An 18,206-nucleotide genomic window follows, 5' to 3' on the forward strand; every position below is an offset into this window, starting at 1 on the left:
TTCCCCAAAGATGATACCAGATACCTGGAGTACATATGACCCAGGAGGAAATACATGCGCTGATTCCTTCACCGCTTCTTCAAAAGCAAAGGTATCTCATATCATCAAGGTCAAAAGCAAAAGTATCTCATATCATGCTCTCTCCCTGTCTTTTTCTTTGTCCTTGTTCTTACTCGCATGGCAAAGTGAAAGAAGCAATCAGCCGGCACTTGGAGTCAGTCTTCCGATCTGGAGCCAACTGCCTGGAACCTATTCCTGATTGCTTACCTAGCGTTGCTCTCGAGTAGTCATCTTCAACGGTTGATACACTTCCAGAGAAGGGACCACTCCTGCACAGATTGAACAAAGAAACAGACAAAAGGGATAAGCTCAGACCTTCGGGGAAGACCAAAAGAATCCTCCAGCCCAGTAGCACAAAGGAAAATCAATGATGGGCGGAAACCAGTTCGAGAGTAAGCCTGTGGATCATCAAGATCAAGCCTCATTGCAATCAACAAAGAGAAGATGGAATTTACACTCCATAACCAGATTTGCGTCCCTAAACTCTTCTCTTTGTTAATTACATTTTGCCATGTTTAGTATGTTTAAGTGCTTTTTGTGTATTTACTTATGCTTTGTGTGAATCTATGCTTAAAACATTGAGGACAATGTTTGATTTAAGTGTGGGGGGGTAACTAAGTATATTTGATGCAAATTCGTTGGATTTTATCACCTATCACTTCACATGTTGTTTCTCACTGTTTTAAAACTATTTTAGTGTGTGTTGTTTTATAACTCCGAAAAGCACATAAAAATTTGAAAAATTGTTTTGAAAAGCCTAAAAAGAGTGTTTTGAGTCGTTTTTGTGAGTTTGTGTCTTAGGATACCTTCCAACACAATGTTAAGGATTTGGTTTATAATTGCATGACGGTTAGAAAGAGTTATAAACATAGAGAAAAGTTTGATTTACTCTTGGTTTATGCTTAGTTATGGTTATAATATATGACTTCACATGCAATCATAAAAGAAAAATTCGTTTTTGTAACATGCTTGAAGGAAGGAACTCAAACAAACGCTACAACCCTGTGAGACTCGAGCCATTACCTTCTTTGGAGAGTTATTTTCTGTGATTCTTTGTTTTCTAAAGTTGTTGCATGATCTCATTATTCCTTGCTTGGTTACTACTTAGAATGCAATTGTATCATGATAGAACTAAATGCTAGAACTTATATCCGTTTCATTCAAAGCATGACATTGAATTGCATAACATATATCAAGATGAAGTTGTGTAGTTGCCACCATAACCAAATAGCCTTACTTCCCATATTTCGTATTTATTGTAAGTTTTAACCCCGTTGAGCCTCGTTTAGCCTTTATTCTTTGTTAACCCACATCACCCCTTACCTAGCCTAGAGTAGGACTTTCCTATACCCTTGTTCTTAAAGGATAGTGAGCATGACTTAATTGAATTCCTTTTTATTAATATGTTGCAGAAAATAAGTGTGGGGGAAGGGATTTTTGTGTGTATGTATGTGCCTAAGTCTTAAAGGAGGCACGGGAAAAAGAAAAAAAAAAAAAAAAAAAAAAAAAAAAAAAAAAAGAAAAGAAAAGAAAAGAAAAAGAGTGAAAATAAGTGAGAATGGACTCACAAGTGTGATTGTTGATGAAAGGGCCCAAAAAGTTTGAATATGGCCCTAAGTGTTGTGACTTCCCCTTGGGTGTTCAAAGTTAACTTCTGCGTTCTAAAGGGAATTCTAAGTGCCTAATTCAATACTTTGCTCACTATTGCTTTAAGAACGTTTGTGTACTCTACCTTTCTTTGTTAAACCATTACCCTTAGCCCCGTTACCTCCCTCAACTTCTATCTTGAGTGTTATGTGTTTCAATTTGCGGAGTTTGAAATTGATATGAGCTTATGGAATCACTGGTTCTCATTCTAAGTAGTAGCATTCCATTCATGAGATCATACCTAAACATGCTTATTAACTCCAGAAATTGCTCTCTTTATGATACATATATGTGAGTGTTCGTTTTCATGTTTACATCAATCTTCTCACATATGACTAGATTAGGGTGTGTAGTTAGAAATTCTGAGTGAAAATCGAGTGCATATCTTGTAAGGAATTGAGCAAATTCTCTAAGGCATGTTACTACATTCAAAACATGGTTTTAAATGCTTAATTGTGAACTAGTATATGGTGACTATGATTAAGAATGTACTTAAGTGTGAAGATGACTAAAAATCTGTGAGAATGATGATTTTTAACATGTCATGTGCATTGGAAATCCCTAAGACGGTTGTTGGAAGGTTTAGGTTGTGTTTTACGTGTTTAGTGTCGTTTTGTTTATTTGTTTTTATTCTGTTTTGCTCGAGGACTAGCAAAAGCTAAGTGTGGGGGTATTTGATAGGAGCATATTCATGCGACTTAAATGGCTTGTTCTCGTACATTTACATTATGTTTCTTTAGTTATTTTAGTTCTTTATGCTTCTTTTGTGTGTTTTCAGGTTCTAAGGGCTTAGGGAGCAAGAAAGTGCATTTTGAGGCCATTTGGAGCATTTTTGGGCATGGATTGGATAGCTTATCCATGGAGCCAAAGTTTGGACGAATTTGAAGGCCTTATTTTCACTTTGGACATAAAACAAAGGGCCTAGCCCATTCTCTCTTATTCTATCCCTTATAGCCATGCAAAGAACCATCCATTCCATCAAAAACAATCCATCAATTCACATGCAAAACCACCATTAACATACATGCACCCAAACAAAGCCAACCTAGCTAACCCTACATGCATTATTTATTAGCATCTTTACAAGACATTATCATTGCATAACATTCCACTTCCACCTCTTTCCAACCTAATTCACATGCATATCAACCCTACATACATTAATTAGTCATTCTTTTCATATTACACTCAAATGCATTCACATGCATTTCAAGAAGCAAAACAACATTGTGCCGTGAGCTTCCCTTGCATTTTCAGCTTTCCTCCTTGCATTCACATGCATAACCAACCTAGTGTCACTCCCATTCATTCCCTTTAATTATTTAGCCATTATCATACATTTATTCTCCCATAAACAACCCAACAATGCCGTGAGTTCCCACTCCCATTTCCAACTTTCCATAACTTTTCCTAGTTGTTTTATTACATACATTCCCCCTTCATTATTCCAAACACATGCACCCATAATCATTCATCCCCTCCTAGCTGCAATATTCCCTCTTTTGTTCCCCCATTTCACCTATAAATAAGCATCCAACACTCCTCAAAATGCATTCACTCTTCCATACACATTTTCAGTTACAAACACTTCCATTTTCTGTGCAGTTTTTCTCCTTCATTGCAGCCACTATCCAACCACTTCCCATCCCTCCAAAACACTTCACATAATCCCCAAAGCTCACCTTAGACCTTGTGCTACAACAACGAGGAAGAAAAGAGTGCTTAAACGTTCATACAATTCAAGTTTGAGTTGTTGGAATGTTTAGGTGTTTCTTTGATTTCAAAGTTTAAATTTAATTCTCTTTGTTTTGTACGTATGAGAAGGGAAGAGAAGAGTGCCTAAACGTTCATACAATTCACGTTTGAGTTGTTGGAATGTTTAGGTGTTTCTTTGATTTCAAAGTTATGAGGAACTAAACCCCCTTTAGCTAGGGGGTGATTCGAAACTATGTTTATATTTGCATTTTGAATTGATTACGTTTGGTTGGAATTTCATAAGTTGTGGATTCAATTCGTTTAACTGTTTGATTGATAACTTATTTATGTATGTTCATTGAGATTGCAAGCTTAATTTTCATGCATAAATATGACGCTAGAATATAAGTGAATTTCACCTAATCGTTATGAACTTATATTCACAAGTAGTAGAGGTTGCTTATAAACAATCGCGTTAAACGAATTCTTGGCATAAGTTTCATGCGTATTCCATAGTAACGAATGCCTCGTCGATGTTTATGATTTCCGTTGAACTTAATGATCTTGGTTAAATGTCTCTATCATGCGTATTCCATAGTTAGGGACTTTGATTAAGAATAATTTGGTTGTAATGCGTATTCCATTCAATCCAACGAATTTAGGGAAATCTGAAAGTTAATCTAAGCGGATCTAATTAACTTGGAGCATTGAGTTTCACAACTTATCGAAAGACCAACTGAGAATCAATTTTGTTTGCAAGTGTAACATGTGTGGAGAAGAACCCCTTGGCTATTCCATCATCCATATTTTTATCACATTCATATTTACATTTTGCCTTTAATTATATTCTGTCTTTTTAATTTAATATCGTCCAACCACAATTCCCCCCTATTTTGTTAAGTCTTAATCATTCGTATTTGTTTTATTTTTGTATCTTTAAGCTTTTGGAGTCATAAACAATTGCAAATTCGTCTAAATCAAGTTCTAGCTTCTATTTGAGTCAATTTGATTGTTTTAGACAATTTGAGTTTTTCAAAGCCATTCTGAGTCATAGTAGTCTTGTTAAGAGTATTTTAATTTAGTTTTTATGTTTTTAAGTCAATTTAGAAGGTTTTAGCAAGCCCTCCTAATCCCCGGTCTAGAACGATCCCTCACTTATCCATTCTACTACAATTGTCAAACGAGGGTTTAATTTGAGTGTCAAGTAATTCTCGCATCACAATGCCGCACCCTTGTGCATCCAATACCCAAGGTCGGCTCAAGACAAGACTGCTGAGTATAATGGCACAAGCAAGGGTGTCGAATCCACAGGGACTAATTGGACCTATGTAACTACTTGTTTGCAAGAAATCTAAGAAATGAATCAAACTAATCAAATTGAGCAGATTTGTTGTTGTTACTTAAAAGCATAAATAAAAGAAGTAAACACAACTAAATGAATCAACAACCAATATAACGAGATAGTATCAATGGAAATGAAACTAGGGATTCGATTTCACCATTGCTCAATTAAATCCATGTTTGTCAAGTTAGTTTATACTCATTCATCTACCTATTTCTTGAGTTTGTTTCACTTGGATATGATCAACCATATGATGTGTGGATTTGATCAAATGTCTCTAATCATGAGCCTAATTGCGATGTGCAACTTTGGTTCATAATTAAGATTATGTAATGTACAAGAAACTTTCATAAAACCAAAGGGAGTAACTCGGCAGGATGTGTGCTAAACACTCCCTTCATTCATTCACATATCTACCAAGATTATGCATGATGTGTGCTTTAATCTTGGCTACACAACTTAGTGATTAATTCAAATGATGATCAAACATTAAAATCAATACATTAAGTCACCATTAAAACAGAAAATGAAACAAGAAATAGATGGACAAAATGAGCATTCTAACTTAATTACATGGCAAACTTTGCAAGGTTACATCGAATCCCTAGAGGAGGATTAGTTACAATTCATGTTTACAAAATGTTTAACATAAAGGTACACAACATGAATGAACATAGAATGAAGTAGAAGGAACCCTTGAAGCAAAACTGATGTTGAATTCCTTGAAGAGTGCCTTCGGTGTTGGAGCTCCCAAATGTGTTTGTAAGTGAGGGTGGAGAAAACTAATGTCGAATGGTATGGATTGGGGAGGATGTGAGAGTAACAATGGACAGAGATTGGAGCCCCAATGAGCCGTGTGTAATGCTATGGTTCAAGAAGAAAACTTGCGGATGGGAAAGGAATATGGGCAGTTTCTGTGTAAGGAAAATAATGTAGCATGCAATGGAATAATGGAGAGAATGTGAGAGTGAATGGTATGAAATCCGAGAGAGAGGGAGAGTGAGAGTGAATGGTGGACAGAAATTAGAGCAAGAAGGGTGTGTGTGATCCCCTCAAAACCGCAAGAGCCCTCTATCCCCCTTGGTGAATTTCTGAATGAGTCTAATGATGGGGAGACAATCAGATTGGATCTTGGCTTTGTTTAACTCAGATGGCAGAGCTTAAGTGATGGAAATGATTGTGTTTCTGAGATGGAAGACTCACGGCATGGACAATGTCCAAGGAAATGTTAATGTATTCAAAGAAGCACATGCTCTTGCTGCCACAAGTGAGTGGAACCTGCAAAGGTGAAGTGGACAATCTGAAACTGGTTAGAATAATCTGGAATTGGGTATGAGAGTGCACGGGATGGACATGAAGGAAATGGACTGCAAAGGTGATTTGTTTCGGTGGTGGGAGTGCATAAGGGAGTTGGAAATGGCATGGAATGTATGTGTTTCTGAGGTGGTGGACACACGGCATGGGCAATGTCCAAGCATGTGGCTATTTTAATTGACTCATGCATGTGGATTTCTGCAAGGTTGAAAGGAGTGGTTTGTTTAATCACAATGCAAGTGCAAAGTCTGCAACAAGAGAGTGGAGACTGCAAATGGGAGTGGAAATGGACGGAATGGGCATAAGAAACGTTGAAATGGCATGGAATGTTTAATTGAGGTGCATGTGGATTTCTGCAAAGAGAAGTGAAGAAGGGAAATGGAATGCACGGGTCAGATTGTGGACATGCATGTGAATGCATGTTTTGATGTTTTAGAAGTGCATAATCTGACTTGAAACCACATGGGATTTGTATGACATGATTGTGTTTGTTGGTGGAAATATGGCTGAAATGAATTGAGTGATGGACATGGGATTGTGAGGAATCTGATTTGGTGCTAGAATTGCATCAAATGATGGGATGATATGGGAACACACAGCCATGGTTGTGACATGCATGTGAATGCATGTTTTTGTCTTGTTTAGAATCACCCAAAGTGGTCGAATTGCACCACTTTCTGTCATTTGCCATCCAATTGATCTTATTACACACTTGGCTGCACACTAACACAAAACAATGTAAAACGCAACTAGTTTACTCCAAAACAATCACAAAGATGCCAAATAATGAAGATATAAATGCATGCAAAATGTGACTTAACAAATACCCCCAAACCTGGTTTTTGCTAGTCCTCGAGCAAACTTAAAACTAAAACACACAAAATACAAACATCTAACTAAACCACTTTCGCTGGCTAAACGATTGCATTGAGCATGTGCAACAAGCCTTTGAACCCCTAGGTGTCCCTAGTTGGAGGAGTTGTGTCTCCTGAGGGTTTACAGTGATGACACCCACAAACATTTACAAAATCTGCAAGCAACTTGGTTAAAACATGCTTTAAACAAACTAATAAGAACCAATGAAGATTTTGTCATATATTCAAACTCAAAAGTTTTCCACTTCAAAGAATCGTATCAATTGAAACGTATAAAGATATTTCTCAATGTCTTACAACTTCAAGGTCACCATACCCAAATGCTTCAGATAGAATTCGCCTCAACTCTACTCCTCACAGAATCCACTCAAATTCTTACTTAGACCCTAAGGTTTTAGTCTCACCACAAGCATATATGAGCGAAATTATGTAAAGGGAATCAAAAGTCTCACATATGAATTTCGAAATGAAAGCACAATTTCTGAGTAGATCTCATGAAATGAATCAAATACTAAGAATATAGATAACACACACACTTACCATCACCCGTGAATACATCCTCAATGATCAGCTAGGTCTTTCTCAAGGTTGTAATGCAAGGCTTAGGGTATAGGTTATGAAAGACTTGATATGAAATGCTAGAGTTTGGGGCATACCAAAGTGTCTTTGAGGCTCTTCACTGGCATTTGTCTTCTTTTGTTTTTGGCGTCCAGGCCCTATGCTTTATAATTAGGCGATTTGGAATTTGTATCCACTTTGATACTCTTTTTTTTTTTCTTTTCTCTTTTTTTTTTTAGAAACATTTTCAACATAGGTGCCCTCGGTACACGCCACAATCTTGCTTTATAACTCAATCTGCCCTTAGTCTTCATCACATTGGTATTCCCCAAACTATAAGGTATGGCTTGTAATGGGCTAGAATGTGGTGTGGGTGATGAAAGAATTGGGCTAAAGTGTTTGGCTGCAACGAGGGTGAATGGAGCACATAAATGGGTAGGATTTAAACCTTTTAGTAGTTAAACATGCATAGCCTAACATCATCACATTGAGTTCATTCACGAATGATACTAAACACATGGTATCTGCAAAGAGAGTAATTCTTAGCATCCAAACGAAATAGAAGTAATGAGATCATTTAAAGTGAAAATGAAAGAAAAAGATAGGAGTAGAAACACTTTAAACCCTCTCAAAGAAACAATTAGGCTCAAAATAACTCACTAGGGTAGTCTCCACTATTCTTCTTCCAGAATTTGAGTATGGTACCTCCATGATCATAATTTCAAGAGTTATAGCTTTATACATGACAACAAAATGCAACTCTTTTCCATAGCAACCCAATCGTTTGTTTTCAACATAGTCCTCATATACATTCATATTAGCATGCAAAAACACTCATAACCAAAACTAACACATAAAACAAATATAAACACAAACCTAATCTAAACATTGTCCTCGATGTTTAAAATTGTATGCAATGTAAGTAGGCAAAGAATATGGAATGGTAACAACAAAAACACAACATAAAGAAAGAACACAAACCACACTAGGTTGCCTCCTAGTAAGCGCTGTATTTAATGTCTAGGCAAGACATGGGAGCTTGTTCATGGTGTTGTAAATTCAAGAACATCCATGACTTGATACACTTGCTCCTCCTCCACTTTATCCAAGTATGGCTTCAATCGCTGCCCGTTGACTTTAAAAGATGTGCCATTCTTCATGTTCTCTATCTCCACAGCTCCGTGGGGAAATGTTTGTAGTACTTTGAATGGTCCCACCCACCTAGACTTCAACTTTCCTGGAAAAAGTCTCAAACGTGAGTCAAACAAAAGTACTTTCATACCTTGGTGAAATTCCTTCCTTAGGATGGCCTTGTCATGATAGAGCTTATTCCGTTCCTTGTAGATTTTGGCATTCTCATATGCCTCATTTCTAAGCTCTTCCAACTCATTAAGTTGGAGCTTCCTTGCTATTCCAGCATCCTTGTAATCAAAGTTGAACTTCTTGATGGCCCAATATGCACGGTGTTCAAGCTCCATTGGCAAATGACAAGCTTTCCCAAACACAAGGCGATAAGGACTCATGCCAATGGGGGTCTTGTATGCTGTTCTATATGCCCATAGTGCATCATTTAACCTCAATGACCAATCCTTCCTTGTAGGGCTCACAGTCTTCATCAAAATGTTCTTGATCTCCCTATTGCTAATCTCCACTTGTCCTGAGGTCTGAGGATGGTACGGGGTTGCCACTTTGTGATTGATGTTGTACTTCTTCATCAAGGATTCAAAAGGTTTGTTGCAGAAATGGCTGCCACCATCATTAATAATAGCTCTTGGGGTTCCAAACCTACAAAAAATCACATCTTTAAGAAAATTCAACACAACCTTATGATCATTAGTTCTTGTAGCAATGGCTTCAACCCATTTGGATACATAATCCACTGCCACTAATATGTATAAGTAGCCAAAAGAGGATGGAAATGGTCCCATGAAATCGACTCCCCAAACATCGAAGAGTTCCACCACCAAAATGTTGTTTAATGGCATCTCATTTCTTCGGCTAATGTTCCCCATTTTCTGGCACCTATCACATTTAGAGCAAAAATCAAAAGCATCTTTGAATAAAGTAGGCCAAAAGAAACCAGATTGTAAAACCTTTAGTGATGTCTTTTTGGCACCAAAATGGCCTCCACATGCCAATGTGTGGCTAAACGTTAGAATGCTTTGTTGCTCACTCTCTGGGACACATCTCCTAATGATTTGATCAGGGCAATATTTAAACAAATATGGTTCGTCCCAAACGTAGTGCTTTACCATGGCAAGGAACTTCTTTCTTTCCTGAAAAGAAAGGTCATTTCTCATTATACCACAGGCAAGATAATTCACAAAGTCCGCATACCATGGTTCTTTTTCTTGAACAACAAAGAGTTGTTCATCTGGAAATGATTCATTTAGGGGCAAGGGTTGTCCCACTCCATGGTTTTCATTAAGCCTGGACAAATGGTCAGCCACAACATTATCACTGCCCTTCTTATCTCGAATTTCCAAGTCAAACTCTTGTAGTAAGAGTATCCATCTAATCAAGCGTGGTTTAGCATCTTTCTTTGTCATCAAATACCTAATGGCTGCATGATCAGAAAACACAATAACTTTAGATCCCACAAGATATGACCTAAACTTTTCTAAGGCAAAAACAACAGCAAGCAACTCCTTTTCAGTTGTGGAATAGTTAAGTTGAGCATCATGCAGAGTCCGGCTTGCATAGTAGATCACATGTAGAAGCTTGTTCACCCTTTGCCCTAAAACTGCACCAATAGCATAGTCAGAGGCATCACACATTAATTCAAAAGGTAATGACCAATCAGGTGCCATAATAATAGGGGCCGAGGTTAGTTCATTTTTCAAAGTATTGAATGCATCCATACAAGCCTTATCAAAATGAAATACAACATCTTTAGCTAACAGATTGCATAATGGATGGGTGATCATTGAAAAGTTCTTAATGAAACGACGATAAAAACCCGCATGGCCCAAAAAACTTCTTACTCCCTTCACAGTGGTGGGGGCTACCATATTGGTGATGACGTCAATTTTGGCTTTGTCTACCTCCATTCCTTTGCTAGAGATTACATGTCCCAAAACAATTCCTTGTTTCACCATAAATTGGCACTTTTCCCAATTGAGAACCAAATTTGTTTCCTAACATCTTTGAAGTACTAACGATAGATGGTTAAGACATTCATCAAAAGAGGAACCAAACACTGAGAAGTCATCCATAAATACCTCAATGAACCTTTCTACCATGTCAGAGAAGATGGCCAACATACATCTTTGGAATGTTGCTGGAGCATTGCATAGTCCAAAAGGCATTCTCCGGTATGCAAATGTGCCAAAGGGGCAAGTAAAGGTTGTTTTCTCTTGATCCTCCGGAGCGATTGCAATTTGATTGTAACCTGAGTAACCATCAAGAAAACAATAGTGTGAGTACCCCGCCAATCTCTCAAGCATTTGATCTATGAAAGGCATAGGAAAGTAATCTTTTCTAGTGCTAGAATTCAACTTCCTGTAATCGGTGCAAACACGCCAACTGGTCGTGGGCTTTGTGGGCACAAGCTCATTGTTTTCATTCCTCATCACAGTGATTCCCACCTTCTTAGGCACCACCTGAATAGCACTCACCCATTTGCTATCAGAAATGGGATATATGATCCCCACATCTAACAATTTTAACACCTCATTCCTAACAACTTCCTTCATGTGTGGATTGAGTCTTCTTTGTGGCTCACGGCTTGTTTTTGCTCCTTCCTCCAAAAGGATCCTATGCATGCACATGGTAGGGCTTATTCCCTTGATATCTGCAATAGACCAACCAAAAGCTGATTTAAACTCTTTTAACACCCTAAATAGTTTATCTTCTTCAATTGGGGTGAGGTCAGAAGCTATGATAACTGGAAGAGTTTCAAATTCAGCTAGATATGCATATTTTAGATGTGGTGGAAGTGGTTTAAGTTCAAGTTTTGGTGCTTTAACAGTCGAAGGAGTTAGATGTGACATTGATGATTCTAAAGGCTCAAAACGAGGTGAAACATTGAAAGGATACAATGCTAATGCTTCCAAAGCAGCTACTTCTTCCATGAGTGCATCTTCCTCATCAAACTCATCTTGAGGTTGACTCAAAACAGTTTGCAATGGTTCATTCGACTGTGCCTGCAAGAACTTAGAGAATACAAGTGAATCAAGCACATCAATGGCATAACAATCAAGAGATGACGAAGGATGAGAAAGAGATTCAAACACTTTGAATTGAACTGTCTCTCCTAACACTGTCATAGTGAGGAGTCCATTTTGCACATCAATGATGGTCTTGGCCGTGGCCATGAAAGGTCTCCCAAGCAATATTGGTAACTCACGATCATGTATAGGAGCTTCTTCCATGTCCAACACTACAAAATCTGCAGGCAAGATTAGTTTATCAACTTGAACTAGGATATCTTCAACTATACCTCTTGGATATTTAACTGATCTGTCTGCAAGTTGTAATGAAATGGTGGTGGCTTTCAAATCTCCCAACCCTAGTTGAAGGTACACTGAATAAGGCATTAAGTTGATGCTAGCACCCAAATCAAGCATTGCCTTCTCTACTTTCTTATCCCCTATGGTGATGTTGATAGAGAAACTTCCTGGATCCTTGAGCTTTGGTGGAAGTTTTCTTTGCAAAACTGCACTCACATTTTCGGACACCACAACCTTCTCATGTGGTCCATACTTCCTTTTGTAACTATTTAACTCCTTGAAGAACTTCCCATATGCCGGCATGTTCCTAATGACATCAAGCAAAGGTAAGTTAACATTCACTTTGCTTAGTATATCAAAAATTTCTTTGAATGACTTATCCTGCTTGCTCTTGGCAAGTCTTCCAGGGAATGGTATTGGTGGGGTGTATGGTTTCTCGGCCTTGTGAAGATTTGGTGCTTCTAGTGAGGAAGTGGCATGGTTTGGTTCCTCATTTGGTTTCTCATTGTCTCCTTGAGTGACACCTGCATTCACATGATCATATTCATTAGTAACTTCATTGCCAACTCTATTATCAATAACCTTACCACTTCTAAGTGTAGTGATTGCTTTGGCTTGCTCTTGGTTCCTTTGGAGTATCACGGGTTGGCTAGGAAACTTCCCAACCTCTCTTTGGTTCAAGGCATCTGCAATCTGCCCCAATTGCGTCTCCATTTTGGTTAGGGCGGCTGAATGTTGTTGGAGTGCGCTATTGGTGGAATGTTGGAATTGCAAGGTGTTTTGGGCTAACAATTTAACCGTGTCCTCAAGGGTAGTGGCAGGTTTTGGTTGGAAATTTTGGGTTGGATTGTTGTTCTTCCATGAAAAATTGGGATGATCTCTCCAACGCGGGTTATATGTATTGGAATACATATCATTCCTTGGTCTTTGGTTGTAAGAATTCATGAGGTTCACTTGTTCTTGAACATACTCGGGGTAAGCTTCCCTAGATGGACATTGGTGAGTAGGATGGCTTGGTATGTTGCAAATGGCACACACTTCATTAGCTTTTGGCACCATGTTGAGTACGGATTCAAGCTTCCTTTCTAGATTAGCTACCTGCAACAAAAGCTCATGGTTAGAACTTGTTTCATAAACTCCAACTTTCTTACCCCTTAAATCTTTGTGTTGAGCATTAGACCCCAACATCTCATAAATGTTATATGACTCTTGAGCATTCTTTTTCTTCAATGCTCCACCTGCTGCATTATCCACAGTTGATTGACAATTTTGGGTTAGTCCATCATAGAAAATTTGCATTTGTAAATGAAAAGGTAACCCATGGTGTGGACATTGTATCAAGAGGCCTTTAAAACGCTCCCAACACTCATTGAAAGGTTCACCATCATCTTGTTTGAAGTTGAAGATTTGTCCCCTTAATGTGGCTGTCTTTTGAGTGGAAAAGAACTTCTCCAAGAACTTCTTAGCCACGGCATCCCATGTAGTGAGGGAACCTGATGTTAGAGTCATCAACCAACTCTTGGCCTTATCTTTCAAGGTGTAAGGAAACACTCTCATCCTCAAGTTCGCTTCACTCACTCCCTGCAAAGGTAAACCACTCACAACATTGTAAAACTCTTTAATATGAGCTAAAGGGTCTTCATTAGGTAAGCCATAAAATGAAGGAAACATATGGAAATGTGAAGATTTGAGATCATAGTTTCTAGCTTCTGTGGGCAGCAAGATGCATGAAGGTGAATTTGGTATGATTGGTTGAGCAAAGTCCTCCAAAGCACGAAGTTCATCTTCGTTGCCCGCCATCTCTTCTTCTCTTTCCCAATTAAATTGCTCAGATTCTTTACTTGTTGAACTAGGTGAATTCCCTTCCTCTTCCTCACGGTCAAAGGGTGAACTTGATGGCACAAAGTTGTCCAAAGTGTGGCCCTTCAACCGTTCAATTCTTTGGCCTAACTCAACAAGTTTATTTGACATATACTACCTGAAACAAAGTAACACAAGTGTGAATGAAAATCAAGAAGCAAACAACAATGAAAAGAACAAAATAAACTTAAAAACGTTTGAAAAGACTCAAGGGATGTGGAACTAAACTCTTAGAACACTTAAACAATCCTAAAACCCAAAACAGCAACTAGAAGACTCAAAATTGCCTAAAAACCACTTTCTGGGCAGTTTTGAGCACCTACACTAATTTGGACGAAATTGGATGGAAACTTGAATCAAAACACTTATAAACACAAATCAAAACACTTTCTAACTAATTTGGACAAAACAAAGACTCAAAGGACTCAAAACAAGCTAAAAACTCTCAAAACTGCCTAAAAACACAAATTGGGCAGTTTTGACACTAAACTCAATTTTGGACGAAAATGAGGTTTGAGCTTGACTCAAAATGCTTCAAAACACAAGATAAGACAGATTCTAAGCCCAAAACTTAACAAACTAAGGGGAGAAATTGTATTTGGACGAAATGCACTTAAATGGGCAGATTATAACCAAAGCAGATTGTGAAGCAAGTTGATGTAAACCAAAGGATAATGGAATGGCTAAGGGATTCTTTTCCATATATGAAATGTATGCAACTTAAATCAACTTCCAATTATCAATTTGACAAGTTATGAACCTTGACACTAATCAAAATAGCAAACAAGCAAACAAGCAATTACAAGGGACTGAAATCAGTCCCCGGCAACGGCGCCATTTTTGTTGATGTATAATTCCTTCCTAATGCTAGAATATATTTAGTATAATGGCACAAGCAAGGGTGTCGAATCCACAGGGACTAATTGGACCTATGTAACTACTTGTTTGCAAGAAATCTAAGAAATGAATCAAACTAATCAAATTGAGCAGATTTGTTGTTGTTACTTAAAAGCATAAATAAAAGAAGTAAACACAACTAAATGAATCAACAACCAATATAACGAGATAGTATCAATGGAAATGAAACTAGGGATTCGATTTCACCATTGCTCAATTAAATCCATGTTTGTCAAGTTAGTTTATACTCATTCATCTACCTATTTCTTGAGTTTGTTTCACTTGGATATGATCAACCATATGATGTGTGGATTTGATCAAATGTCTCTAATCATGAGCCTAATTGTGATGTGCAACTTTGGTTCATAATCAAGATTATGTAATGTACAAGAAACTTTCATAAAACCAAAGGGAGTAACTCGGCAGGATGTGTGCTAAACACTCCCTTCATTCATTCACATATCTACCAAGATTATGCATGATGTGTGCTTTAATCTTGGCTACACAACTTAGTGATTAATTCAAATGATGATCAAACATTAAAATCAATACATTAAGTCACCATTAAAACAGAAAATGAAACAAGAAATAGATGGACAAAATGAGCATTCTAACTTAATTACATGGCAAACTTTGCAAGGTTACATCGAATCCCTAGAGGAGGATTAGTTACAATTCATGTTTACAAAATGTTTAACATAAAGGTACACAACATGAATGAACATAGAATGAAGTAGAAGGAACCCTTGAAGCAAAACTGATGTTGAATTCCTTGAAGAGTGCCTTCGGTGTTGGAGCTCCCAAATGTGTTTGTAAGTGAGGGTGGAGAAAACTAATGTCGAATGGTATGGATTGGGGAGGATGTGAGAGTAACAATGGACAGAGATTGGAGCCCCAATAAGCCGTGTGTAATGCTATGGTTCAAGAAGAAAACTTGCGGATGGGAAAGGAATATGGGCAGTTTCTGTGTAAGGAAAATAATGTAGCATGCAATGGAATAATGGAGAGAATGTGAGAGTGAATGGTATGAAATCCGAGAGAGAGGGAGAGTGAGAGTGAATGGTGGACAGAAATTAGAGCAAGAAGGGTGTGTGTGATCCCCTCAAAACCGCAAGAGCCCTCTATCCCCCTTGGTGAATTTCTGAATGAGTCTAATGATGGGGAGACAATCAGATTGGATCTTGGCTTTGTTTAACTCAGATGGCAGAGCTTAAGTGATGGAAATGATTGTGTTTCTGAGATGGAAGACTCACGGCATGGACAATGTCCAAGGAAATGTTAATGTATTCAAAGAAGCACATGCTCTTGCTGCCACAAGTGAGTGGAACCTACAAAGGTGAAGTGGACAATCTGAAACTGGTTAGAATAATCTGGAATTGGGTATGAGAGTGCACGGGATGGACATGAAGGAAATGGACTGCAAAGGTGATTTGTTTCGGTGGTGGGAGTGCATAAGGGAGTTGGAAATGGCATGGAATGTATGTGTTTCTGAGGTGGTGGACACACGGCATGGGCAATGTCCAAGCATGTGGCTATTTTAATTGACTCATGCATGTGGATTTCTGCAAGGTTGAAAGGAGTGGTTTGTTTAATCACAATGCAAGTGCAAAGTCTGCAACAAGAGAGTGGAGACTGCAAATGGGAGTGGAAATGGACGGAATGGGCATAAGAAACGTTGAAATGGCATGGAATGTTTAATTGAGGTGCATGTGGATTTCTGCAAAGAGAAGTGAAGAAGGGAAATGGAATGCACGGGTCAGATTGTGGACATGCATGTGAATGCATGTTTTGATGTTTTAGAAGTGCATAATCTGACTTGAAACCACATGGGATTTGTATGACATGATTGTGTTTGTTGGTGGAAATATGGCTGAAATGAATTGAGTGATGGACATGGGATTGTGAGGAATCTGATTTGGTGCTAGAATTGCATCAAATGATGGGATGATATGGGAACACACAGCCATGGTTGTGACATGCATGTGAATGCATGTTTTTGTCTTGTTTAGAATCACCCAAAGTGGTCGAATTGCACCACTTTCTGTCATTTGCCATCCAATTGATCTTATTACACACTTGGCTGCACACTAACACAAAACAATGTAAAACGCAACTAGTTTACTCCAAAACAATCACAAAGATGCCAAATAATGAAGATATAAATGCATGCAAAATGTGACTTAACAGAGTTTGCCTTGGTCGCAAAATTGTCCTACGAACTCCGCTATCTGCCCAATTTGCTTTTCCAAGTGGTCCAACCTTTTGTCTTCTTGTCGAGCCTCATTGTCTTGATTTTGTGAGCCCTGCACCAAACAAATTAATTCGTTAAGCTTTTGATTATAATCTATTGACGAACTTAAATTTGGTTGGGCATATTGAATATGAGGTTGTGGTGGGTGTATAGGTCTTGAATAGAACTCCTCATATGGCTGCCAATATCCTTCTTCTTGAACATGTTGAGGTTCCCACCACATAGAATTTGAATGATCACTCCAATCTGAACTGTAAGTATTGGAAAACACGTTATTCCTTGATTGAAGATCAAATATATCAACACTTTGCATTTGAGACCTTTCCATGAGCTGTGACAAAAGAGAAGCATTATCAAGTGACATGTTGTTCTTCTCTAGTATTTGAATTCAACAAACAAAACAAAAATCAAAAACTAAAACAAAAATACATAACAGAAACAAAAAATCCAAGAGATTAGCAAATTTGCTAATCCCGGCAACGGCGCCAAAATTTGATGCGAGATTTATACGCACACAAATTAAACCCTCTTTTTGACAATTGTAGTATAAGTATAAGTAGGGATCGTTCTGGACCGGGGATTAGGAGGGATTGTTAATCACTTGGATTTGACTCAAAAACATAAAAACAAAGTTAAAAACGTTCACAAAGACTCAAAGGACTCAAAACAAGTTCAAAAGACTCAAAACTGCCTAAAAACACTAACTAGGCAGTTTCTGACCTTAAACCCAATGTTGGACGAATTTAAGACTATGGCTTGATTCAAACGTAAAATAACAATATAAAACACTATACTAGACTCAAAGAATGCAAAACTAAACTTTAAAACACTAAAACAAACCAAAAAACTCAAAACAACACAAACACACTCAAATCTGCCTAAAAACCACTTTCTGGGCAGATTTGAGCACAAACACAAATTTGGACGAATTTGTGTAACAAAATGACTCAAAACTCTTATAAACACAAACTAAGACACTTTCTAACTAAATTAGACAATAAAGTAAAGGGGGATTTTAATTTGACGAATTATCTATTCTAAAACTAGGGAGCAATTGACTGTTCATTGGGCTACAGTCAATTGTTTGCCCCTCGATTTCACGCTATTTACAACAAAACCATCAGATCTGGGCTGGGTTGGGAAGGTAATTCTAAAAAGTTAGGGGGTAATTTTGTCCGTAGGATTGAGCCGAATGTCGACCATCGTAGAAAGGGTGGGGGATGGAAGCAAACCCGATTTTGTTCCAGAGATCTCTT

The 18,206-nt window shown here is 38.0% G+C and overlaps 1 protein-coding gene and 1 non-coding gene across 2 annotated transcripts; one reads left to right on the plus strand and one right to left on the minus strand.

Moving 5' to 3' along the window:
* Positions 1-9,149: 9,149 nt before the first annotated feature.
* LOC137740664 (uncharacterized) lies at positions 9,150-12,245 on the minus strand (the record flags this gene model as incomplete). Its single annotated transcript, XM_068480500.1, has 6 exons — positions 12,159-12,245; positions 11,460-11,636; positions 11,105-11,192; positions 10,187-10,381; positions 9,623-9,985; positions 9,150-9,376 (listed from the first exon to the last, which is right to left on the minus strand). Coding segments are annotated over exons 1-6 (1,137 nt in total), but the record flags the coding sequence as incomplete, so codon positions are not given.
* Positions 12,246-13,257: 1,012 nt separating this feature from the next.
* Positions 13,258-13,368, plus strand: LOC137741203 (small nucleolar RNA R71). The gene has a single exon (XR_011069233.1). It is a non-coding gene; the product is annotated as a small nucleolar RNA R71 (small nucleolar RNA).
* Positions 13,369-18,206: the final 4,838 nt, after the last annotated feature.

The sequence above is a fragment of the Pyrus communis genome, chromosome 7 (genome assembly GCF_963583255.1).
Source record: "Pyrus communis chromosome 7, drPyrComm1.1, whole genome shotgun sequence".
Classification (NCBI taxonomy): domain Eukaryota; kingdom Viridiplantae; phylum Streptophyta; class Magnoliopsida; order Rosales; family Rosaceae; genus Pyrus; species Pyrus communis.